The sequence below is a fragment of the Podarcis bocagei genome (genome assembly GCF_964188305.1).
Source record: "Podarcis bocagei genome assembly, contig: HAP1_SCAFFOLD_271, whole genome shotgun sequence".
Taxonomy (NCBI): domain Eukaryota; kingdom Metazoa; phylum Chordata; class Lepidosauria; order Squamata; family Lacertidae; genus Podarcis; species Podarcis bocagei.
The window spans coordinates 48577-74469 of record NW_027670177.1 but is presented as its reverse complement, the minus strand read 5'-3'; the positions used below and the strand labels follow the sequence as shown (position 1 = coordinate 74469).

The following is a 25893-nucleotide window of genomic DNA, read 5'->3' as shown; positions in this document are numbered from 1 at the left end:
ATTTTGGGGCCTTGGAGTGGCCAGGAAGCCGTGGATCCGAGTTTTTTGTGGTGTAAGCTGTGCCCCTGGACATGATGTGTGATTTGACAGTGAGTTTGGGTTGGCCCAATGCAAAAAGCGTGAGGATCCACGAGGATCCGTGCTTCGGAACCACGTTTTTGGGCCATGGAGTGGCCAGGAAGCAGTGGATCCAAGTTTTTTGTGGTGCAGGCTGTGCCCCTGGGAATGATGTGTGATTTGACGGTGAGTTTGGGGTGGCCCAATGCAAAAAGTGTGAGGATCCATGAGGATCCGTGCTTGAAAACCAAGTTTTTGGGCCATGGCATTGCCAGGAAGCTGTGGATCCGAGTTTTTTGTGGTGCAGGCAGTGCCCCTGGACATGATGTGTGATTTGATGGTGAGTTTGGGGTGGCCCAATGCAAAAGGAGTCAGGATCCATGAGGATCCGTGCTTCAAAACCACGTTTTTGGGCCATGGAGTGGCCAGGAAGCCGTGGATCCGAGTTTTTTGTGGTGTAAGCTGTGCCCCTGGACATGATGTGTGATTTGACAGTGAGTTTGGGTTGGCCCAATGCAAAAAGCGTGAGGATCCATGAGGATCCGTGCTTCAAAACCACGTTTTTGGGCCATGGGGTGACCAGGAAGCCGTGGATCCGTGGTTTTTGTGGTGGATGCTGTGCCCATGGCCATGATGTTTGATCTGATGGTGACTTTGGGTTGATCTAGTGCAAAAATCATAAGGATTCATGAGGATCCGTGCTTCGGAACCACGTTTTTGGGCCTTGGATTGGCCAGGAAGCCGTGGATCTGAGTTTTTTGTGGTGCAGGCTGTGCCCCTGGAAATGATGTGTGATTTGACGGTGAGTTTGGGTTGGCCCAATGCAAAAAGCGTGAGGATCCATGAGGATCCGTGCTTCAAAACCACGTTTTTGGGCCTTGGATTGGCCAGGAAGCCGTGGATCCGAGTTTTTTGTGGTGCAGGCTGTGCCCCTGGACATGATGTGTGATTTGACAGTGAGTTTGGGTTGGCCAAATGCAAAAAGAGTGAGGATCCATGAGGATCCGTGCTTCGGAACCACGTTTTTGGGCCATGGAGTGGCCAGGAAGCCGTGGATCCGAGTTTTTGTGGTGTAGGCTGTGCCCCTGGGAATGATGTGTGATTTGACGGTGAGTTTGGGGTGGCCCAATGCAAAAAGCGTGAGGATCCATGAGGATCCGTGCTTCGGAACCACGTTTTTGGGCCTTGGAGTGGCAAGGAAGCCGTGGATCCGAGTTTTCTGTGGTGCAGGCGCTGCCCCTGGACATGGTGTGTGATTTGACGGTGAGTTTGGGTTGGCCCAATGCAAAAAGCATGAGGACCCATGAGGATCCGTGCTTCAAAACCACGTTTTTGGGCCACGGTATGGTCAGGAAGCCTTGGATCCGTGATTTTTGTGGTGCAGGCTGTGCCTCTGGACATGATGTGTGATTTGACGGTGTGTTTGGGGTGGCCCGATGCAAAAAGCGTGAGGATCCATGAGGATCTGTGCTTCAAAACCACGTTTTTGGGCCATGGAGTGGCCAGGAAGCCGTGGATCCGTGGTTTTTGTGGTGGATGCTGTGCCCATGGCCATGATGTTTGATCTGATGGTGACTTTGGGTTGATCTAGTGCAAAAATCATAAGGATTCATGAGGATCCGTGCTTCGGAACCACGTTTTTGGGCCAGGGCGTGGTCAGGCAGGCGTGGATCTGAGTTTTTTGTGGTGTAGGCTGTGCCCCTGGGAATGATGTGTGATTTGACAGTGAGTTTGGGTTGGTCCAATGCAAAAAGTGTGAGGATCCATGAGGATCTGTTCTTGAAAACCACGTTTGGGCCACGGTATGGCCAGGAAGCCATGGATCCGTGATTTCTGTGGTGGATGTTGTGCCCCTGGACATGATGTGTAATTTGAAAGTGAGTTTGGGCTGATCTAGTGCAAAAATCATGAGGATTCATGAGGATCCGTGTTTTTTAACCATGTTTTTGCGCCATTGCGGCACCACGAAACAGTGGATGCGTGATTTTTTTGGTTCCTCCTACAGACTAAGATGTGGTCTACAGAAGCATGGTGTTTTTATTTTGTTTCAATATAAAAATCATATGAATTCATGAGGATCCGTCCCACGGATCCATGTTTTTATGGTACTGCAGCGTGGCAAAGTGTTGGATCCACGTTTTTTATAGTCCAGTTTGTAGGCGTGCCTTCTAGGTGTGATTTGACACTGCATTTGTTGGAATTATTTTTTAAAAAGTGGAGGATCCATGAGGATCCGTATAGATCCGCCTTTTATGCAGACCCTTTTTTTATCTTATAGTTTGGAAATGTACATCCAGTTATTTCCCCTTTAAATTTTTTGGGGGGCCCCAAAAGAGTGGGACCCTAAACTATAGCTTGTTTAGCTTATACGTAAATCCGGCACTGTTCACAGCACAGGCCTGGCTAACTTGGTGGTGAGAGCTGCGAATAGGTCGTTTCCCCTCGCATTAGACCACTGTTTTGTGGGGAACGGGGCATCTCCACAAGACTAGTCGCGAGGTATGTTTGAAAAGCGCGCCTTTCTCGCCTTTCCGGAGCGCGCTGCATCCACAGAGGATCTCTCTTATGGAAAATCGGGTTCCAGCAAAACGCTGCAGGGTGGCTTTGCACAGAATAAATATTCGTAGTCGGACTACAACTCCCATCAGCCTCAGCCAGCATAGTCTGGCATGATGGGATTTGTAGAACAGTTTGGGGAGGGGGCACTTCGTTGGCTACATCTGATTTACCTTGTTTGATTATATCTTTTGGGAACAATTGCATAACTGAGTTGGCAATCCCAGCACACCTGACTTTTCAATGTCTTTGTTGCTTATTCTTCTGAAACTTTTTTGCTTCATGTAATTCTGTTGAGACCATTTTAAATTAAATGAGCTTTCTACAGAACACGGTATTTCTACTTTTAAAAAGGTGCCACCTGCCTCTTTGCTGTGGTACTGTATAAAAATATTGTAACTATGTTGGTATCCATACCACACATTAATGTATCTACAGTTACCATCCTAAAGTTTCTGGGGTTTTTTAAAAACGAAAATGTTTCTGAAGGAAATGTACTTGTTAGTAAACCAATCACATGAGGTGGAAACATGGAACAAAATAGTTGCAAAGCCAGACTATTATTCCAGTTGTGTATGCAGATGAAGCTGTTTCACAAAAAGCAGGCTGTCTCATTGTAAGTACAACTGTTTGTGTGAAAGTGTAGTTGCTGATTTGTACAGCTCCTCTATTATGTACCGTATTTTTCGCACCATAGGGCGCACCGGACCATAGGGCGCACCCAGTTTTTAGGGGGGGAATTCAAGAAAAAAAATCTTTTTTTCCCCCCGCAGCCCCAAAGAGCAGCGTACAGGCTGCACACAACCTCTCCCTGCCCGAGGGGTTGCGTGCAGCTATGGATCAAGCCAAGGCAGCGAGCGGGATGGATCCCGCTTGCTGTTTTGGCTTCCCCTAGCCCCGTGCAGCCTCTCCCTCCCGGGAGAGGCTGCGTGGGGCTAAAGAATCCATAGCCCCGTGCAGCCTCTCCTTGGCAGAGGGGTTGCGCGCAGCTATGGAGGAAGCCAAGGCAGCGAGCGGGATGGATCCCGCTCGCTGTTTTGGCTTCCCCTTTAGCCCCGTGCAGCCTCTCCTTGGCGGAGGGGCTGCACAGCGCTTTCCTGGCTTTACTGGGAGGCGGGGGGATTCCCCCACCTCCCGCAAAACCGGCAGAAGCCGCGCGCCTTTTAAAAGGGCTGCACGGCTTCTCCTGGCTTTCCTGGGATGCGGGGGGATTCCCCCACCTCCCGCAAAACCGGCAGAAGCCGCGCGCCTTTTAAAAGGGCTGCACGGCTTCTCCTGGCTTTCCTGGGAGGCGGGGGGATTCCCCCGCCTCCCGCAAAACCAGGCTCCCCCCCCGCCAGCCTTCTAGCCAAGTTGGGGGACAGCGGGAAGGGCGCGCTGCGCCCCTGCCGCTGTCTCCCGAGTTTGCGGGGCTGGCGACGGGGAGGAGCAGGCTTCTCCCCCCGCCAGCCTTCTAGCCAAGTTGGGGGACAGCGGCAAAGGCGCGCTGCGCCTCTCCCGCTGTCCCCCGAGTTTGCGGGGCTGGCGACGGGGAGGAGCAGGCTTCTCCCCCCGCCAGCCTTCTAGACAAGTCGGGGGACAGCGGCAAAGGCGCGCTGCGCCCCTGCCGCTGTCTCCCGAGTTTGCGGGGCTGGCGACGGGGAGGAGCAGGCTTCTCCCCCCGCCAGCCTTCTAGACAAGTCGGGGGACAGCGGCAAAGGCGCGCTGCGCCTCTCCCGCTGTCCCCCGAGTTTGCGGGGCTGGCGACGGGGAGGAGCAGGCTCCCCCCCCGCCAGCCTTCTAACCAAGTCGGGGGACAGCGGGAAGGGCGCGCTGCGCCTCTCCCGCTGTCCCCCGAGTTTGCGGGGCTGGCGACGGGGAGGAGCAGGCTCCCCCCCGCCAGCCTTCTAACCAAGTCGGGGGACAGCGGGAAGGGCGCGCTGCGCCTCTCCCTCTGTCCCCCGAGCTTGTGGGGCTGGCGGTGGGGCTCTCCTGAAGCCTGGAGAGCGAGAGGGGTCGGTGCGCACCGACCCCTCTCGCTCTCCAGGCTTCAGCGAAAGCCTGCATTCGCACCATAGGACGCACACACATTTCCCCTTCATTTTTGGAGGGGGAAAAGTGCGTCCTATAGTGCGAAAAATACGGTATACAGATTGTAAACGTTATTGCTTTGACAGTACTGTATGGGGTAGACAGTAAAATAGATGCATTTATATATCTGTATAGTACAGTACCTGGAAATCAATTAGTGATTCACATGAGGAGGAGACATGTGGTTTCAGTGTCCTATGGATTCAAGTTAAACTGCTCATGTACATGACAGACTTTCACTGACAAATTATTGGAATTGATTAAGAGGACTAGAATAACTTTATATGTAGAATGATTAAGAGCATTGTTAGTGGATTATTGCATACATACTACAAATAGGCCAGTTGCTATGCAGAAGAATAAATTTAATCTCATCAGAAATTACAATATTAAAAAACTGTTGGGGGGCAATTCCAGTCTCCCAGGACATTGTAAATGATAACAAACTGGCCATCCTGTAATAAGGATACTTTATTCAGACTTGCAATGTGAAACTATATATCAAGAGTTTCCTTTTTTCACTTGTGGGCTGAAGTAAGGCAAATATGTTTTTTAATTAATTTAAATGAAGTTGCTAAGATGGTATACAATTTGTGTTAGAAATTCGGATATATATTTTTGGCAAGACAGCTCTAAAGTTTTATTTTTCAAACAATGGGCTGTGATCAGTTAAACATCTGGATAGTTCAAATGACAACCTGGAGCTTTGAGAACTTGAAGAAGAAAAGTCCACATGTGTATTGGCTTATTCCAACTTCTTTTTATTAATGGTAACTGCTCCTGCTCAGGCTGCAGTCTGAGAAGCATTTTGTTTCCAGAAATTCATTCCCAATTGTGTAGATAAAATATAACCAATAGAATTCTACAGGATGGAGTGTTACTGTATGAAAACAGTCTAGATCCAAGGATCCCCAGACATGCACTTCCAGATGGTGGAAATGCCTAGTGCCTGGTTAATTTTGAGCACTGTATACAATTCATAATAAAAAACGGTAGAACATCCATCATTAAACTACCAATATAACACCTCTTATAACTCAGCAACAGTAGGAGCAGTTGACCTCCAAATGCCAAGCAGAGTAAATGACATAAAGACACCAGCAAAGAGGACCAACGTATTTCTAGTGGAAGGCAATTCTGTAATCGGGGAGCCATAACACAGAAGCCATAACATGAGTCCTTTCCAGAAGCAGGATGTTGGAAACCACAGAATGGGATGGTGCTGTTGTTCTCAAGTCCATTTTGTGGGTTTCCCACAGGCATCTGGGTGGCCACTGTGATAACAGGATGCTAGATTAGGTTGTCAATAGGCCTGAAGGCCTGATCCAGCAGGCTCTTCTTACCGTCTTGTTGTTTGCGTCTTGGTTTTAAATAGAACTATAAGAAGGACCTTTCTGTCAGATCTCAAAGCACAGGCTGGCATATAATGGGGAAAGGTGCTCTTTTAAGTATCCAGGCCATGCAGGACAATACACTAAAGTGAGCACCTTAAATTGGGCAAACACGTAACCAGCACAACTGTTTCAAGAGTGCTGTCACAATATTGTATCCAGTTTTGATACTGAATAGTGAGGTGGGAGCATTTTTGCACCAATTGGAACTTCTGAACTAGCTTCAAGGGCAGCTCTATGTAAACATATTGTAGTACTAAATGAAATGTTAACAAAACATACAAGTTAATTGGCATACAAATGCCAGGATATCTATTATTCACAACTGATTCTGTGAACTATCATTGTTATTTATGTAATTTTCACTGTCTCTATTTTCCCTGCATTCTTTCTGGCCACATTATACCCATCCACCCCAACAGCACCCATGTGTGCAATATTTTGACAGTTGAGGATCTCACTCTGTGCATCTGATGAAGTGCACTGTATTCCATGAAAGCTAATGCCATAATACATTCATTAATTTTAAAGATGTCTTGTTCAAATTACTTGTACGTCTATGACTTTGATCATGTTACTGAGAAATGACTTGAATTTTTTTTAGCAGCTAGTGTTAATGAGCAGCAAAACAGTATACGTGTACAAATAGTACACTTGTATGTGTCTCCTGTATTATATAATGTAATTTGCATTATATGTTGTAGCTATAGACCTGATAAGAGGCTTTTACATAGTTTCATGATAATCTGGGTTTAAGAAAAGTGTAAGAAAATTGTAATTCTCTTGGTGTATTGTCTTAATAGAAAGGTGCTCATCATATATTCTAATTAGGTAAAGTTTTATTGAGTTCTCAATGTTCAATCCTTACAGGTAGGAATTACAGATGAGAAAATGCCACTTTTTGGGAAAATTGTTGTCATTAAAAAGAATGGGAGTGATGGAACTCATTTTCCGCTGACTAAAAACTCTTGTTTGTTTGGAAGGTAAGACTTATTTATTGGAAGGTATTTTGAATGTTGGAATTTAATTGTCTGAACTGTTCTTTTCACAAAGGGAAACAGTAAAATCTTTGCTACAGGAAACTCCCATTTACATGGAGGTTACGTTCCAAGGCACCACATATTTAAGTGAAATTACATATATTGGGGCACCATTGAAAAAGCCTGCAACCACCTGTTAAACTTCTAGAAACGCTTGAAAAAAAGCCAGAAATCCACCCAGCTCCACAATCACTCTCCAAATCTACTTTCTTAAACTCTCAACTCTCCATAGGCGTAAAAGGCTCCTGGGACTGCACTTGCAAAGGCTAGACTCCATTTTTGCTGTTTTCACTCTTTTAGGGCCGTATTTGCTCCTTTTTGTGCCCCTTTTGGGGATTTGCGCGTACCTGCTTGCACTTTAAAACAGCAAAACTTAAGATGTCAATTAAATTGTCAATATGCCTAAGCACTGCATCAATGTGCACATTTTAGGTTTGCACACTGGTGTAAATTTGACCTTTTTGAGAGCTAGTAGATAGGAATTTGTCTTTACTTTTGGGTTTAAATTTAATTTTTCTTCACAGTTTTGAAACTCTCAAGTGAAGCTATAATATTTTTGTGGGCAAAAATTGTTAATAGCATGCTTTCAGTGGGTCAAATGAAAGGAGCAACATTCACTTGCTATTGGAGATATAAGCATCTTTGCTGTTCTCGAATTAATGTCTCGGGATTGTCTGCTTCAAGTTCACCATACATAAAAGTCAATAGAGAGAGCTCTTTTTCAACTTTAGAGAAATTTTTGAATTGTACAACCTGCTCTGAAAGGTTGAACTTTACTAACTCCAATAGTTATTCAACCTTTCTGTTTTACATAAGCAAGTGATATCGGCAACATCTGTGTTTATCATTTCATATCTTTGGAGGGTTTTATTGGATGCAGGTGTTGCTCTGGTTTAGAGTATCTTTTCTCCAAGTATCTACGTGAATAGGTACCAGTGGCCAAGTGCATATTTAATGAAGGCAGGGGAAAGTTTATGGCAGAGGTAGCCAACCTATAGCCTGTGAGCCATATATAGTTCCCCAGGAAGTTTTTTGTGTCCTCCCTTTGCAACCTTCCAATTTGTCCATTAAAAAAATACTATTTCTTCATCGACCAGTTCTACAGGTCCCCTGTTCTGATCCATAAAATGTATTCTTTCCTATGTATATATTTATATTTTACAGAATTTAATAAATAATAATAGATTATCAAAAAAGGCTTTTAAATAGTATTGATAGAATATAAAAGCTTTTTGAAGGCAGCTTGCGAACTGCAATTCTAGCCATGGACACATTTACACTTTGGGCATGCTTGCTTTGGCATGCAGATATCATGGTTCACCCTGGACTAGTGTGGCTCTAGACCCTGAATTGATTAGCCATCTCTGGTTTATGGCATGCCAACAGTAAACATTAGTGTTTTTTTCCAGTTAAAACAAGTTCAGTTTTCATAATACTACATAGTTTGTCTTTATAATTTTTCTAATATTTGAATAGTAGCATTATGGCATTTTTTATATTAAAAACCCCTTTATCTCTGTGTAATATACAAATGTTAATCTGAAAACTGCATGATTATATTTAAAGGAAAAGAGAGTGTGACATCAGAATTCAGCTGCCTCAGGTTTCCAAAGAACATTGTAAAATCGAAGTCAATGAAAATAAGGAGGTATGCATTCTTATTTTTATTTTTTTGTATTGATTTGTTGTGTGTCTCTTGGACCTTTCTTAATTGACTGAGCTGAATATTTTTAAATCTATTTTTAGGCAACTTTGTTTAACTTAAGTCCTGCAAACCCAACAGAACTCAATGGAAATATTTTTCAGCAGCCTACGTACTTAAAGCATGGAGATGTATTCACTATTATTGATCGTTCTTTCAGGTAGGTAACAATGCTATACACAGCTATGGATCTACTTAAATAAAATTACTCTTGTCACGTTGCCTAGGTTGGGTCAAGTCACTGGAATTTTTAATGAGTTTATTTTATGTTCAGGCAACTCCTTTGTGCAGGGGTTGCATTTTGAGTCATATTGTGTGTAAGCCCATTCCATCCCCTTCTGGGTCAGAAAATGGCATGCATGGAAGGCCACACATCAATTGGACGCATGCAAAATGGTCACCACCTGTATTTCACAACTTTTATATACTGCTTGATTGTAGTAAAGCCTCTAAGCAGTTATAAAAAAGAATACGTTAAAATTATCAGTACAAGACAGTTAAAAACAGGTATTTAAAAGCATTAAAAAGATAATTAAAATCAGTAAACAAAGGGAGATTAAAATGCATTGCATCATTCAACTTGTCTGCGTAGGCTAGCCTAAACATGTTTTAAGCAGGCATTGAAAATATTACAGTCAATACTCCTATCTGATATTAGTAGGTAGAGAGTTACAAAGTATAGGTGCTGCAACACCAAAAAATTGTGGTTTTGTAACTGCGGAATGAGTGTTATGTACGTTGTGCTGTGTCAGTTCTGCCGATAGAAGTGGTTGATGGGGAGTATATGGGGTAAAGTGATGCCACAGGTAAAGTGGTCCAAAACTGTTATGGGTTTGTATACTAATAGTGACACCATGAACTTAGCCTGGTAACAAACTGGCAGCCAGTGTAGATATCTGAGCAGAGGTGTTATATGTTGATAGGATCCCAATCATTTCAGCAACTGTATTGCAGCATTCTGCATTAACTGCAGTTTCTGGGTCAGTAAAAGTGAAACTTACTTACAGTGCATTGCAGTAATCCAGCTTTGAAATCATTAATCCATGAACTACTGAGGTTACCTGGGCTTCCATTGACAAAGCTGGATCCAAAAGCACCCCCAAATTGCATACCAGCTAATTCAGCTGAAGTGTGACCCCATCCATGGCACGTAATTGATCAGTTTATTGCACATGGGATCCAGACACCTATAGTGCCTCCACCTTGGCAGGATTCAACCTCAGCTTACTTTCCCTCATCTGTCCCACCACTGTGTCCGGGCACAGGTCCAGGCTCCATGTGGCTTCTGGTGGCTTTGTATAGATTTTAAATAGCACTGGGGGATACAATTGTACCCAGGGGTACTCCATAACATAACTGTCAGAGATTCATAAAGCACTCTTCTGGTGCTGTTCTCAGGACTGCAGTAATGGAAGCCCAGTAACACAGTGATACCAGTGTCCATTCCACTGAGTCATTTCAGGAGGATACTACGGGAAATGGTATTGAAAGCTGCACAAGAGTCAAGAAGCAAGAGCAATGTCACAGTCCCCTTGTCCTGCTCTCTGTAAAGGTCAGGTCTCAGGCAGCCAAAACTGACTCTGTCTCATAGCCAAGCCTGATCCCAGAACTCATCTCCTTTATTCACCTCCCTGACTACTCAATTTGTTGCTACTTACACTTCTTGTTTGGCTCTATGACTGTTAAGGCTGGTGCTTTCTTTGCATTATCCAGCCCAAAGAGTTTTCAACAACTGGTATGCAGCCAGGGCATTTAGCTCATCAGTGGGATAAACAAATCAATATTAAGCCTACCTAATACCTTTAAACAGGTTTGAATATCCACCTTCATTACTTCCACGGAAGAGGAGTTCCAGGTCTCAAGAGAATGAAACATTACAGGTAACTCCATGAATACAAGGAAATGCACCTTTGCATTTTGCTGGACTGAATGAAATATGTAGCTATAGGTTTCCATATTCCCAATCTCCTTAAGTGGGTTTTTTACCTGCAGATGTAGGGTCTCCCTTTTTTATGTGTGGATGGCAACTGTATTCACAGAAACGTTTTAATGTCAGCACTCTTCTCTCCAAAGTAATATATTACTGAGAATGTATGCTTTTAATAGATGTTTTGGAAGCATTCTTTTAACAGCACATTTTCATATCATATTTTTTTAATGATTATGCAAGAACAACTGTATTCAAAGATGATAGATTATTTTCAAGATAGCTGTTACTCCTAGTTTAGGGGGTGAAGATAAATAAACAGCTGAAGCTTTTTCTTAAGAATAAATGGAACTAGGCTAGAGGTGGTGGGTTCTAGTGAAATCTACTCAGTTAAATTATTCGATACCATATAAATATTTACTTCAAAAATAAACCAATTACCGTATTTTTCGCCCCATAAGACGCACTTTTTCCCCTCCAAAAATGAAGGGGAAATGTGCCTGCGTCTTATGGGGCGAATGCAGGCTTTCGCTGAAGCCTGGAGAGCGAGGGGGGTCGGTGTGCACCGACCCCTCTCGCTCTCCAGGCTTCAGGAAGCTCTGCGCAACCCTCGGGAGACCGGCTCAGCTCTGCCCGGGAGCCGGGGGCGAAGCTCCGCCCCGCTCCCGGTGGCTGTGCAGAGCTGCCTGCGGTCCTGGGACCAGCGCAGCTCTGCGCTGCCATCCGGAGCGGGGCGCTAAGTTCCGCCCCGCTCCCGGTGGCCGGGCAGAGCTGCCTGCGGTCCTGGGACCAGCACAGCTCTGCCCGGCCACCGGGAGCCGGGGGAGAAGCTCCGCCCCGCTCCCGGTGGCCGTGCAGAGCTGCCTGCAGTCCTGGGACCAGCGCAGCTCTGCGCCGCCATCCCGAGCGGCACACTGCAGGCAGGTCTGCACCGGCACCCGGAGCGGGGCGCCAAGTCCTGCCCCGCTCGGGATGGCGGCACACAGCTGCCTGCCGTCCCGGAACTGCAGGCAGGTCTGCACCGGCATCCGGAGCGGGGCGCCAAGTCCCGCCCCGCTCGGGATGGCGGCACACAGCTGCCTGCCGTCCCGGGACTGCAGGCAGGTCTGCACCGGCATCCGGAGCGGGGCGCCAAGTCCCGCCCCGCTCGGGATGGCGGCACACAGCTGCCTGCCGTCCCGGGACTGCAGGCAGGTCTGCACCGGCATCCGGAGCGGGGCGCCAAGTCCCGCCCCGCTCGGGATGGCGGCACACAGCTGCCTGCCGTCCCGGGACTGCAGGCAGGTCTGCACCGGCATCCGGAGCGGGGCGCCAAGTCCCGCCCCGCTCGGGATGGCGGCACAGAGCTGCCTCCCGTCCCGGGACTGCAGGCAGGTCTGCGCCGCCATCCCGAGCGGGGCGCTAAGTCCTGCCCCGCTCGGGATGGCGGCGCAGAGCTGCCTGCCCTCCCGGGACTGGTGCACTTCTCCCCATCGCCAGCCCCACAAGCTCGGGGGACAACGGGGAGGCAGAGCGTGCCTTCCCACTGTTCCCCGACCTGGTTCTTCCAGCCCCGCACCTGGGGGGGGGAAATAAAATTTTTTTTCTTTATTTCCCCCCCAAAAAACTAGGTGTGTCTTATGGGCCGGAGCGTCTTATGGGGCGCAAAATACGGTAATACTTTCCATAGGCACAATTTTGTGAACTTCTAAAACAAATAAAACATTCATTGATCTGATACATTGTGTACAAATTTACAGGTTCTTCATATTCTGCAGGAAGAACAGGAGGAGTTGTTGCACTGTCGGAATTCAGAATCTAAAAGTCCTCAGATTTCTGGTTGGTAGTTATTTTAGCTTATTTACCACTGTTAGGCCTTGAATGGTAAGAAAATGTAAAGCTACATAAACAGATACGTAGTAGTTGAAATCAAAGCATTTACTGGGATTCTGCTGTAGGAGGGAACAGATGAAGCAAGATTTGGTGAATTAGTTTCTCCTGTAGGGATGAATGTGATCCTTGATATGGGTTGTCTCCACCCATCTCTCCAGTAACAGGAAGCAAAATATTTTAGAGAATACACCTTGTGGGCTGAGAAAACCCCTTCCAGTTCTATTTCCTGCCAGTTCCACTGCAGGTTGTATTGTCAGCTGATCCAGGCATGGCAAAAGAGAAGAAGCGGGAACTGATATTCAGACAGCCACTTTTTTTGTTTGCTCTGGATTATGATTAGAGTTCACAAGTAGATAAATCTTAATTTTATATTACAGATTATGCTGATGTTTGTCAGTGTACACACACACACACAGAGAGAGAGAGAGAGAGAGAGAGAGAGAGAGAGAGAGAGTCTATTGCATACACGGATAAGTTTTAAGAATCCATTCACTATGGGCATGCTATTCTCAGTATCGGTTGCAAAGTAGCTTCATATGAGTGCATTTGTGAATGTCTGAGCTGTATGTTGAGCTGTATGTTGAGCGAACTTTATGAATTAGTGAAGCACGAACCTGATACAAAAATAGCAGAGAAAGATGTTAGCAATGAAACATTTCTGCAGTCAAAAGAAGAACACTTAGCCAGAAAAGATGGTAATGATACCTTGGAAGAAGCTGCATCTCAGATACCACGCAGGATATCTGAAACTGGTCAAACTAAGAAGACTGAAGGTGTAATTTGGAATGAATTTGAACATTCTCGTTATATTAAAAGTCAAGAAATAAACAGTGTGATATCAAATCCAAGATCTCTTGAAAGGAACAGATCCAAAAGATCATCTTTGGGTCTTCAAGGTTATGCTGCAGAACGGAAGCAAGAAAGTGAAGGCACCAATCAGTTAAATTTCAAGAAAGCAGAAGAGAATGAACTAGATGGAACTGAAGGAATTAAAAATGCAAGTAATGATACAGATTTAACAGCAAGTAGACAAAGTGCAAAGTATTTCCATGAATCATGTTCCATAGTATCATTGGAACCTGCAGATAGAGCAGGGCGCCCTGAAAAGTCAGAAGAAGAGCCAACAAAGACAGCTGGTGTGGAAATCAAAGCTAACTTAACAGATACTTGCAGATCATTTGTAAGCATTTTGTCCATACCAAAGTCTAATAAGGAGAGTTTTCAAACTTATTCTAGTCCACGTAAGTTTTTTAAAATAAAAGGCAAGAATGAAGTGCTGGCCATAGAACCAATGCATACTCTGAAAGCAACAAATGAGATTGGTATGAACAACACACAAAAAGATAGAAACTCTGGAATCATTGCCTATTCATTTCGCTGTCGTAACAGTAAAAGCCCCCGGAGGAGCATTAAGCAAAATGAAGACTTTTTAAATGGGCGTTTTTCTACAGAGCAGATGCATATCAATTCAGAGGAGTCATTAGAAGTTCCTGTAGATACTTCTGGAACAGGTTGCATGTGCACACCTAACCAGCCACCTGAAAAAGAGGGAAACTGGCTCCAGGAGGAGGAGGAGGATGATAAAATAAAAGAACCAACAATGAAGGCCCACAACCAGAGTTTTGATAATAAACACTATATACCAGGTCATGAAAATAATGTACCAGTGCCAGCAGAGGGTGAGACTGCTTCAGAACTGAATGTGACAAGCGCATTTATTATAAAAAGAAAGTCAGGTAAATACTTGCAGTACAAGCCTAAGACTATCATTTTGAGATTGTTTCAGAAATTTGTCATGACTTTTTCTTGAACTTGTAATTTTGCTCTCTTTATGTAGTTTTATTCAAAGTCTGTTGGTTATTCTATTTATAAAACTTGTATGAATACCAAAGGAATTTGGTTACTACGATTAAGAGAAGTACAGTGCACTAAAAATAACCCCAACAGATTTTTCTCAATTTTTATCTCTTACTAGTTCTGTTTTTAAAATCTTACTTTAACAGAAAGTATCCTTACTATTTTGATACTGAAGTGTCATCATACACTCATTTTCTGACTATCAGTCTTGTATTTAGGTCCAAGAGACCTCTTTAAGGGCATACTGGGGGGGGGGGGATGATTTACTTCAAAGTGACTATGGTTTTGGTTTTTTTTGTTTTTTTTGGGGGGGGGTTTAAAAAAACACAACTTTATTTGTGGCGCTGTTGCAGAGGTCTCTGTCTTTACAAAAAAAGGGATACAGGAGGGTTTGCCCGTTTTCGAAACCCGAGTGGTAAACTCCCACCCGTCAATTACACCTTGGGAGCCTCTTCTGGTTTCTTGGCTCCTGACGGAGTGATTTGGGCATGCGCCTCAAAGGTGACAGGGATCTGGATTTCAGCAGACTGAATGGCCGGCTTGGGCAAAGGAGCCTCTATCGTCAACATGCCATCGGGGGAAAGGGAGGAGCGGACTGCAGCAGGGTCGATACCAGGGGGCAGCGTGTATTTTCTTGTGAAACATCTGGAGATGAACCCATGATCGTCCTGCCTTTCTTCATGCTTGCCTCTGTAGGCCTTTAAATATGACCTGAACCAAATTCTGCCTCTCATCCCTGCTACTGAATGGGTGAAGTTTCAGACTTGGCATAAGCCAGCTTCCCTTTTTTAAAAAAGATGGGGGGAGGGACGACATATGTTTAAAAAGAACAGATATTTAATGCTTAATATGGATGAATTGGTTAGAGTGTGGTGCTGATAATGCCAAGGTTGCAGGTTTAATCTCTGGATGGGACAGCTGCATATTCCTGCATTTCAGGGGGAGTTGCACTAGATGATTCTTCATGATCATTTACAGTTCTATGATTCTATGAATATCTGTAGGGAAATCACTGGTCACCCCAACCATCAGCATGCCTCTTGCCCTTCGGTCGGCGCCAGAAGGGAGGGAGCCTTCTAGGCTGGATGGCATGAACAGCTGTAACTTTTTTTTTTTTTAAGAGTTTTTAAAATATTTTATTAAGGATTTTCTTGTTTTACAGAAGTGTAGTGCCTCATATATATTTTTTCCCCATGTAACATTTTTACAAATCCGTTTCATTTGTTGAGGCATTAGGGGGAGAAGAAAATAAAAATAAAAATAAAAATAAAAAAAGGAGAGAAAAAGAAAGGGGGGTGGAGAGAGGGAAGATGGATAAGGGTGGGATTGGGTGGCGGTGTTTCTATTATGTTTAATGTATGTAGAGTTTGGTGTCAGCGTGCTTTTGTTGTTCACTTGTGTTCCTTTGGTGGTGAGAGAGGTTGGGGTTGGCCTAGGGTGTGATTGTTTGCTTGTGATTGGCTGTGGTGATCTTGGTTTTCGTGTGTGAGTGAGGTGGGTGGGTGTTTTGGATCAGGTTAGCCATATTGATTTGTATGCTGTTGGTGGATTATTGTCATTGTCCTGTTGGGCTGTGTGTGTGATAAAGGGGAGCCATACCGGGGTGAAGGCATCTTCTTCTGTTTGTCCCCGTGTCAGTTTCAGTTTATTAGTTAATTTTTCTAGTAGGGCTGTTTCCCATACTATTTGGTACCATTGGTCCATGCTTACTCCTGACAGGTCTCTCCAGTGTCTGGTTATGGTGTTTCTGGCTGCTGAGAGCAGGTGGGTTATGAGTTCTTTGTGGTGTAAATGGGCATTGTTGTCTTGGAAGATGTTTAGTAGGGCCAATTCTGGGGTGGTGTCTATTACTTGCTTAGTTATTTTACAAATTTCTTGTATGGCTGTTGTCCAGAACAGTTGGATTTTGGGACACTCCCACCACATGTGGAAGTATGTGCCTGTGGAGGTGCACCCTCTCCAGCATTTTGGTGAGGTTCCTGGGTGTATTAGCGCTAGTTTCCTTGGTGTTAGGTACCACCTGTAGGTGAGTTTCAAAGTGACTATGGTTTTAAAAATAGGCTTCTGTTGGTATCACCAAGAGTTTAACAAAAACTATTCGGAATATGTGACCTGACAGTGTTAAGAAAAGAGAAAGCAAAACAGAAACAGAAACAAATGCCTAAGTTTCTGTTAGGGATCTTCTACTGGAGCGCAGTAGAAGGAGTTTCAGTATAACCCTATAGAACATTACAAATATGAAATCAGTATTGCAGATTTTAACTATGAGTATGTTAAGTCTTCTGTCAGGACAAAACAAACCTGGAGCAGAAATAACCCCCTAGACCAGGGGGCAGCAAATTTTTTCAGCAGGGGGCTGGTCCACTGTCCTTCAGACCTTGTGGGCGACCGGACTATATGGGGGGGGGGGTGAACGAATTCCTATTCCCCACAAATAACCCAGAGATGTATTTTAAATAAAAGCACACATTCTACTCATGTAAAAACATGCTGATTCCCAGACCATCCACGGGCTGGATTGAGAAGGCAATTGGGCCGGATCTGTCCCCTGGGCCTTAGTTTGCCTATCCATGCCCTAGACTAAAAGTTAATCAGGGGGGTCCAAAAGACCTGCAATCTTTTGTGACAGGTTTTTGTATGCACAGAAAAAAATCTCCAGTGCTCTTGAATTGGTGCAAATACATAAAAGATGAAATTTTAGTTATCACTCCAGAAAACAATGAATTAACAATAAATAATATTCAAATTATACTGACACTCAGTATGTAGTAACCAATTCACAGAAGAAAAAAATCTTTTTCATCACTTAACTATCTTCTTGGTCATTATATCAGTTTCTGTGATGTTCCTTATTTTAGCCAACTACAAGTTTGAATAGGATACCTCATTCTCCATTTGGTTCCAATAATAATATTTGTTTATTATTATTGTTTATTAGCAAGTTCCATGTCAGCTTTCACACTTTAAAAGTATTTCATATAACCTAAAGCATCGTCATTCCAGGTAAACGTACAAAATACCTCAATATCAAGGCAATTTGAAAACTTATATTTTTACGTGTTTTTGGACAAATCCAATAGATTTCATTAATTAGTCTATCCCTGCTATCAAGTAATCCTGCTTATTTAACATAGTAAACAAAAATCAACAATAGCCTACCTTTACATTCTGAAACCACCAAACCTCTTGCTGATCATGAGGTCAGCAGTGCTACGGGGTGAGCTCCCATTGCTCTATCTCAGCTCCTGCCAACCTAGCAGTTCAAAAGCATACAAGTGCGAGTAGTTAAATAGGTACCACTGCAGTGGGAAGGTAAATGGCATTTACATGCTCTCTGGCTTCCGTCATGGTGTACCATTGCACCAGAAGTGGTTTAGCCATGCTGGCCACATGACCTGGAAAAGTTGTCTGCAGACAAATGCTGGCCCCCTCGGCATGAAAGCGGAGGTGAGCGACGTACTCCATAGTTGAAGCCAACTGGACTTAACTGTCCAGGGGTCCTTTACTTTTACCTTTTACTCCCTTTGTGATTGGAGCTAAATATTTATGTTGGAATTCAGAATAACTTTCTTCTGTCTTTCTTTTAGATAAATTACCTAAAATGAATCAACCTTCTGATTAGCTTTGTAACTTGGTATATTGAATTTGGTATGTTTTGCTCTTTTGTAGAAGTTAAGAAATCACCTAAAAAGCGGAAGGACGAAGAACCTGACATATTAATTCAGCCTCTTGGAAAGAGAAAGAGGGTGTCCTTTGGTGGGCACTTGAGTCCTGAACTGTTTGATAAATGCTTACCTCCAAACTCACCACTTAAAAGAGGTGCAACTCCAGCACGACTGAGCTTGCCATTTGGAAACTCGCCTCGAGCGGTTTTGAAATTTAGACAATCTCGAATCAAGGTAAATAATTTTCTGTACTGAAATGCCTCAAAAGCACCCAGATCAAGTCTTCTGCTTCTCATTCTTCGTGTGTGTGTGTGTGTGTTTCTAACAATCCTGTACATGCATACTTAGATATAAGTCCCATTGGGTGAAATCCAACATTGTGTAAGAAAACTCCTTCCCCTGTTGCTCTGTATGCCCCCCCCCCGCACCAAATCTCCAGAGGGTCCAAAGACTTTGAAGCAGGATTGGTGGACACATGAGAGCTGGGGTGCAGGGAAGAAGGCCCCCTTGAGAGTAAATTTGTTCTAATGCCACAATATAATTGGATATTATCCATTCCTTCCAATGGGGCTTACAAGTAAGTAGGTATTGGATCCCTGCCTAAAAATTTTTAATTCAGAAGTTGTCAGGGTAAATGAAGTGTCCTTGAGACAGGTTTATGATCTTGAATGCAGGGAAATATTATTTCCAGCGTGGGTTGAGCAAGTTCCAGTTGCTTGACCATTTGCTTCAGAGGTCTTGTTCCCTGACAAATGCTAGCAAGGGAAGACTTGTTTCCACCATGGGATGAGTGGGGTCTAGCCCCACTCCCTTGTTTTCACCTGCTGTACAATAACTCTTGAGAACTGGCATTTTTATTAAAAGTTGGATTATGAGTAAAAATAAATAAAATTGCAGCAAGGGACAACATGACTCCATCGTGGGTTGGAGCAAGTAGTTTGATGTTACTGTTCTGTATTGTGGTTTTTCTATTTAGTAGTTGTAGTGATTGTATTTCATTTTATCATGTTGTGTGCTGTCCTGTGCTTCGTTTGAGGAAGGCCTCTCAAAGATAAGTGTTTTATCTTATTTAAAAGAAATGAGCAGAAAAGATGTCTACTTGAATGAATGCAGTGCATTCTCACTGAATAAAAGTTCTTAATTTTGGCTTGACAGTGCCCTTTAAAAAAGGAGGAGGAAAGCTCTCATTTAAGGAGAAGGGCTAGGACAGGTTTGAGGAACCTCTGGCTTGCAGGCCAATCTTGGCTTGACAGGCTTCCCCATTGGCCCACAAGTGAGGGAGGCAGTTGGCCAAACCAGCTTAAGTCCCTTCCGAAGCACCCAACAATCAGCTGGTTGTTGGGAGCCTTTGAAGCAGTGCACAAAGCAGGAACCCAGTGGCTGATGCAAAGCGAAGATGTTCCTACTTGGTTCAGGTGTCATGTCCCTCCTTTCATTTCAGCAACTGGATTTACAAAGAAACAACTATTGAAATGATGTGGAAAAACACGTCGCTTTTAACAGTGCCTTGCTGCCTGCTAGTGCTTTGAAGTCTTAAATTTGGGGTTTCAGAGCACCAAATCCCTTGACATCATTTGTGATTTCAGCAGGAGGATGGCCCCGCACACTTGTAAAATTTGGCCTGCTAGACTGGCCTGTGGATCCAAAAAGGTTCCTTTTCTCTGGGCTAGGACATGATGTGTGTCTGTGTGGTTTCTTCCTAGGCCTCTTCATGTGTCTGGCCTTCCAGATTTTGGTGGATTATAGCTCTCATCATCATTAACCATTGGCTCTACTCACTGGAGCTGATATGAGTTAGGCCAGAAGTCGCCAAACTTTGAACCAGTGAGCCCATCTTAAATTTGGAGAAAGTGCTGTTCTTGCTAATCACAAAATGGCTGCCGCGGGTTAGCTTTTTATTATAAAATGGCTGCTAAGTCTAAAAGTATGGAAAAAGAGACATAATTATAGAATGATGCAGACATGCCACCCCATTAGTGAAGACATGAGCACATGCACCAACCACTACTGCATTCTCTCCCAGGAAGAAGCTCTTTATACTTTAATCCTGGCATCCAGTGACATGTGGACATGTTCATAGGTGTAGCTGGCTAAGTGCAAACAAACTGAGCAAGAAGAGCAAGCTATTTCTTATGTATTGTGGATTTTTGATGAGATACTTACTGAGGTATTTCATGGGTGCCAAAGGGGGGTCCTGCTACCTGCAGGACACCAAAAGGTTTCTTATCCCTATTTACCCAAGAAAGAAAGGTTAATTGAAAAGGAGCACTTAACAGTTTGTGTGTCAAAGTATGTAGCTCTAACTTCACATGCTTTTCTGTAGATAATAGGGGCACGGTTGCCAATGTAGATGTCCAAAATAATTTGTCTTAACAAACCAGCTTGTACAGATGTTATAGTAAGGAGATGCACTTGAATGAAGTACCAGTTACAACTACTTAGTTCCTGGGCAACTACTGAAATCTGTAAGTGGATATTTATACTTCAAATTGCTATCCTGTACTTCCTCTAAGGATCTCAGGACAACATAGAGAACATTTTATCTATTCAACCACTGCAGTATGATACGGTTGTAAACCTAAGTGGTACACTAGATTCCCAAATTCAGGTCTCCTCAGTTTAAGTTCTGCTTATGTGCTATGCCACATTTGATATCTCATTAGAAGTTCTTTGTATTAACTTTTTAAAAAATCCCTCTTCTTTCTCTACAGAGTTTCCCTGAAGGGGTTCAGCATGAGAATAGTTCATCTAAGAATGCTGCCTCACCCTCAGCACGCAGGTCTCCAGTTGCCTCGCCCACAGCACGCAGGTCTCCGGTTGCCTCACCCGCAGCACGCAAGTCTTTGGTTGCCTCGCCCACAGCACGCAAATCTTCGGTTGCCTCTCCCGCAGCACGCCGGTCTTCAATTGCCTCGCCCGCAGCACGCCGGTCTCCGGTTGCCTCGCCCGCAGCACGCAGGTCTCCAGTTGCCTCACCTCCAGCACGCAGGTCACCGGTTGCCTCGCCTCCAGCACGCAGGTCTCCGGTTGCTTCGCCCCCAGCCACTTTTTCTTTTGATGCACCCCAAAGAAGAGGTCGCTTTTCAGTTTCTCATGTTACCAGCCCACCTTCAGAAGAACAGGATGCTCTTTCCAGTCAGATGAACGGAGATGAAGAAGAGTTCACTGAAGTAAAGACATCTGAACCTACTGTTCAAGAATGCAAAGCTGCTCGTTCAACAAAGAGGAGCAAAAATGCTACTCCAAGAAGTTCTTTGTGTAGGAGAAGTGGAGTAATGGGTGTAATTCACTCTAAAAGGCAAAGTGGGGCTTCCAAAGCCAACTTGATAGGTTTGTCATTATTGCTTTGTTAGTGTCTTTTGATGTTCCACAAAACAATCAGATACAGCATATAGTATTCTAAAAGACTGCAGGGTTTACCAGCCTTTTTGGATCAGTGGGCACAGTTTGAATTTTGATAGAGTGAGGGTGCCCATCACAAAATAGCTACTATGAGAGATGTGTGGCCTAACACCAAATGGCTACAATAAGGAGTATGGTCTAACACAGAATTAGAGAGAGAGCCACCCTCAAATCTTATGCTAACCATGGGAAGTCATTTAGGTCCTACTAATCCTGATTGTGGAGATAACACCAATGCTGTAACGGGACATTACTCAGTACCAGGACAAATATACAAGGTGGTCACACCACACTCAATTTCATTTCACAGAAATTGCTCAAACTTGGGCCCCCAGCTGTTGTTGGCACACAACTCCCATAATCCCTAGCTAGCAAGACCAGTGGTCAGGGATGATGGGACCAAGTTTGAGAAACACTGGCTTAGAAGATACATGCACATTTTGTCCCCTATTTGTGGGAGGGCTAGACAGTTGTGGGTTTTTTAATTAAAAAAATAAAGCTTGGAATTGGCACATGTCCAGAGGTACTAATGAAAGCCTTCATGGGCATCAGGCTGACAACCCTGGCTTAAAAATGCATTAGAACAAATGAATCTACAAATCTAGAAAATGTTGGTTTTATTAAAAATGTGTTTTAAGCATAGAAATAACTAGCAATCTTGAACAATTATCATTCCAGTTGCAAAGTCTTGGGCAGATATAGTGAAACAGGGTGTTCCAAAATCTCAAGTAAGCAGTGCTGCAAAATGTGGTCTTAAAAGATCAGCCAAGAAGAGGTCAGCCAAGAAGAACTCAACAAAACCATCAAAGGTAATTCTCTAGCAGTGATCAAAACTAATACCCTGCATTTAGTAAATATATTGAAGCATTCCATTTTCCAGTCATTAAATGCCAGAGTCTGGAATTCTTTGAAACCAGGGATGGGAAGGGCCTTTAGCTTTTTGATAGATGGTCTGTATCCATGAAGTACCAGTTTCAGTCCCTGGCACTTCTAGACAACTTGAGATCTATTCCACCAAGTCAGAATAGACATCACTGGGATGGATGGACCAATAGTTCTGCTTTGTATAAGGCAGCTTCAAATGTCCTCCACCTTGCCCCCCCCCCCCAATAATTGCATGGAATTCCAGAGCAAATGTGCAGATCAGATTCTTTCCCCCTACTCTGAGTTTGGAGATGTGTTCTCTTGGTGTGCATGCCTTTTGGATAATGAAACCAGCCTGAATTACCACATTGGAGTATATATGAGTAATATAAAGCACAGCAGTTTGTAAAGTAGGTTAAAACTAGGCTTGGGAAAATTATGGATAAGTTGATGTTGCTAATGTTAATGAGTATGCATCATATTTTCTTTTGAGAGAGGATATGGTAAAATGAATGGAGATGAATTCTAGGTGCATGATGAGAGCAAGTAGAAAGGCAGCCAATGTCTGGTAGATGGAGCAAGACCATGTTTTGTCCACAAACCAAAGTGGCTTGCCCACACACTGGGCCACAAGCAAAAAGAAATAATGTTTTAAGAGCTGTGTTTGCTACTTAAAAGCTTGTAGGTTAAGTAAAACAGGCTGAATGATCTGTAAGAACAATGGCTTCTAGCCAACATTGTCTGCGCACATGCAAAGCAGATCTCCGCTTGAGAAACAGGACTACATCTTACTGTTTGTTGTCAAACAATTACCAAGTACCCAGTATCCTGAAAGTAAATGGGTAGACACTTCTAAAGCATTTCCAACGTAATATTAGCTTTTTGCAATGAGAGAAAGAGCCAGAAGATACATATGTGGAGAGGAAATGTAGCCACAAGTGAAAAGTTTTCAAGTGCCTTTCACACAGCTTTCCTCTTGTATTATAATAATTCAAACTATGAATTACTATTTGATTACTTTAGGAATAAAGAGAGTTTTCTATATTCAAACTACTACAATTACAATTAAGTCCTTTAGAATTCATGCTGCTTAATGTAATGTAGTTAGTTAACAGCATGTAATGAACCAGGAAGGTTCAGTTCAAACTTTAGTTCAGCCACGAAATCATTGGATCAGCCATACTCTGTCAAGCATCTAATCTGTAATATGGGTGTAATACTCTTGTAGCCTTACAGGATGTTAAGCAGTTTGAATACCATTCTGTACTATTATTCTCTTATTATCAAACACCTCTATATTAAATACATACATAAATGGACTTTATCAAATAAGATATGCAAAATTGGATTTCCCATGCTATTCTTGCAGTCTTTTCTCAGTACTACTTAAGTAAAAGGATGGAAATGACTTAGAATTGGCAAAAGCCACCCTAAGCAACAGTGCAACAATGCACTGAGAATTTTTAGTATGTTGTTGGGGAGGCAAGATGTGACTGGCCAGATGTGAGCTCTATGTTTGTAGTTTCTGCTGCTGCCAAGCAGCAAAATGTTTCAAGAAGGAAAAATGGATGAAAGCTCTGTCTGCTTTTTTTTGCTTGGATTTATTGTGCATGCTGGACTTGACATTCAGAATTGTATCCAACTTTGAAGTAAATGGTAATTGAGCTGCGAGCACCAGGACTTACATGCACTCTGAGCCTCAGTGATCAGACTCAAAGGTTTAATTGTATATTTTGTTTTCAGAACAATGTTTCCATGCTAAAAACGCCAATAAGAAAAGTCCAGGGTCACTTTACTACAGGATATGCAAATTCCCCTGCTCCAATTGTGATTGGAAAAGCTCATACCAGTATTGTGAATGCTGCTGTACAAGTCCCTAAAGTGATGATCAACTATCCTTTGAAGAAACATGATGACTTAAATGAAAGTTTTACAGGTAAATTGTTAGTGTTTTGGTGAAATGATTTTTTTTTCTTGTACAGTACCAAATATTTTGCAAGCCTATAAGGAGTTCACTTGCATCCCATGGAAAATGGTTGGATTGGTCATATAAAGAACTTGGTTGGTTTTACTGTCTGAAACAAACACATGCTGTTCTAACAAAATCAAACCTAGTTTGTACAAAGTAGCATTCTGTTTAAGTCAGTGACGGGCCAGAAAGACCTATGTTTAAATCTCTGCTCATCCATGAATCTTACTTGGTGCCCTTCAACTAGTCAATATATCTCAACGTATCTATGTTTTTGCAAGGATAAAGCTGTAGTAATGGAGAAAGTGCATGTATGTCACAAAGTTCCAAGTATATTTCGTAAAAAACCATTGGCTGCTAGTGCCATCTTAAGATATATTTATCCTATCACATGAGGAAGTTCACATCCTAAGATGGCACTTGCTATAAGACTTTCTTATGGCTTTGATCCACAGAACTGTGAATGGAAGGATAAAATAGATTGGTGCTGTTTTGTTAACTTTTTAAGAAGACCTGCTGGAGCTAACCCAAAGGCTTTCTGGGCCAACATACTGTTTCCCGGAGTAGCCAACCGGATCACTATGGGAAGCCCACAAGCAGGGCAGGATGGCAATAGCCTTCTTGTTTCACTGCAGCATGCTACTCTGATATGCTCCCAGTCCTCTAAAAGTGTAAGGTTAGGACTGGACTAACCCTAGGTGATATTGAACCCAGCAAGACGCTCAGAGCTGTAGGAATGCACAACCTGCAAGGAGCAGGGGGAGCAGTCTGAGAGAATAATCTTGCAAAGCCCTTTTGGGCCTTTGCTAAGATCAAAGCTCCCAATTGAGTATCCTTGGGCACATCCAGATTACCCTAGTTCTAGCTCTGGTTCATTCTGCTCCCAGGCATGAGGAAGTGACAACAGATTAGGAGTTAGTTGCTTTTCCTCACACAGCACATCTGTTAGTCAGAAACAGTCACCGCATGATCAAAATAAGCTTTCCGCTTGCATTTAACTATTTTTATATGCAAATCTGGGCAGATTTAATAGCTAGCATTTTTTAAATTGTATGTAAAACCTATAGTGTGTGTTTGTCTGTAGTACAGCATTAGGTGTACAGTAAAACTTTAAGAAATAAAAGCTGCTCAGTCTTATCAATCCCTAATTGCCAGAAAATTATATTGCGAACATGCATACAGGAAAGTGATGAATATAAGGCACTAAGTGGTTTTTAACATTGGCAACTTACCCATTCTTGACTATAGTAAGATTTTTATCCATGCCAATTTACCAACTCTCAGTTTTGCCAACAGATGGCACTGTGATATTATTTTAAAGGTAGGTCAATATCTAAACCAAGTGTAATACAGTAGTGATACCATCATATAATGGTCCAAAAATACGCAGTCATTTCATCATACTAATACTGGTTTTAAATGCCCCCGAATGAAAGTTGCTCTTTTGCTAAAATCCCTATTTACCTGTTTAATCTGGAAGCATGTGAATTTAGTAATTTCTCAAACTCATATTAGTCTTAA

The 25893-nt window shown here is 43.4% G+C and overlaps 1 protein-coding gene across 1 annotated transcript; it reads left to right on the top strand.

The window, feature by feature from the left end:
* Window positions 1-6944: 6944 nt before the first annotated feature.
* LOC308579617 (proliferation marker protein Ki-67-like) lies at window positions 6945-25273 on the top strand (the record flags this gene model as incomplete). Its single annotated transcript, XM_081214194.1, has 11 exons — window positions 6945-7057; window positions 8681-8762; window positions 8861-8976; window positions 10627-10696; window positions 12483-12565; window positions 13852-14351; window positions 18142-18371; window positions 20849-21467; window positions 22218-22348; window positions 24147-24339; window positions 25260-25273. Exons 1-11 carry the CDS (start codon window positions 6966-6968, stop codon window positions 25271-25273), a joined length of 2130 nt encoding a protein of 709 aa, XP_081070320.1. The 5' UTR covers window positions 6945-6965.
* Window positions 25274-25893: the final 620 nt, after the last annotated feature.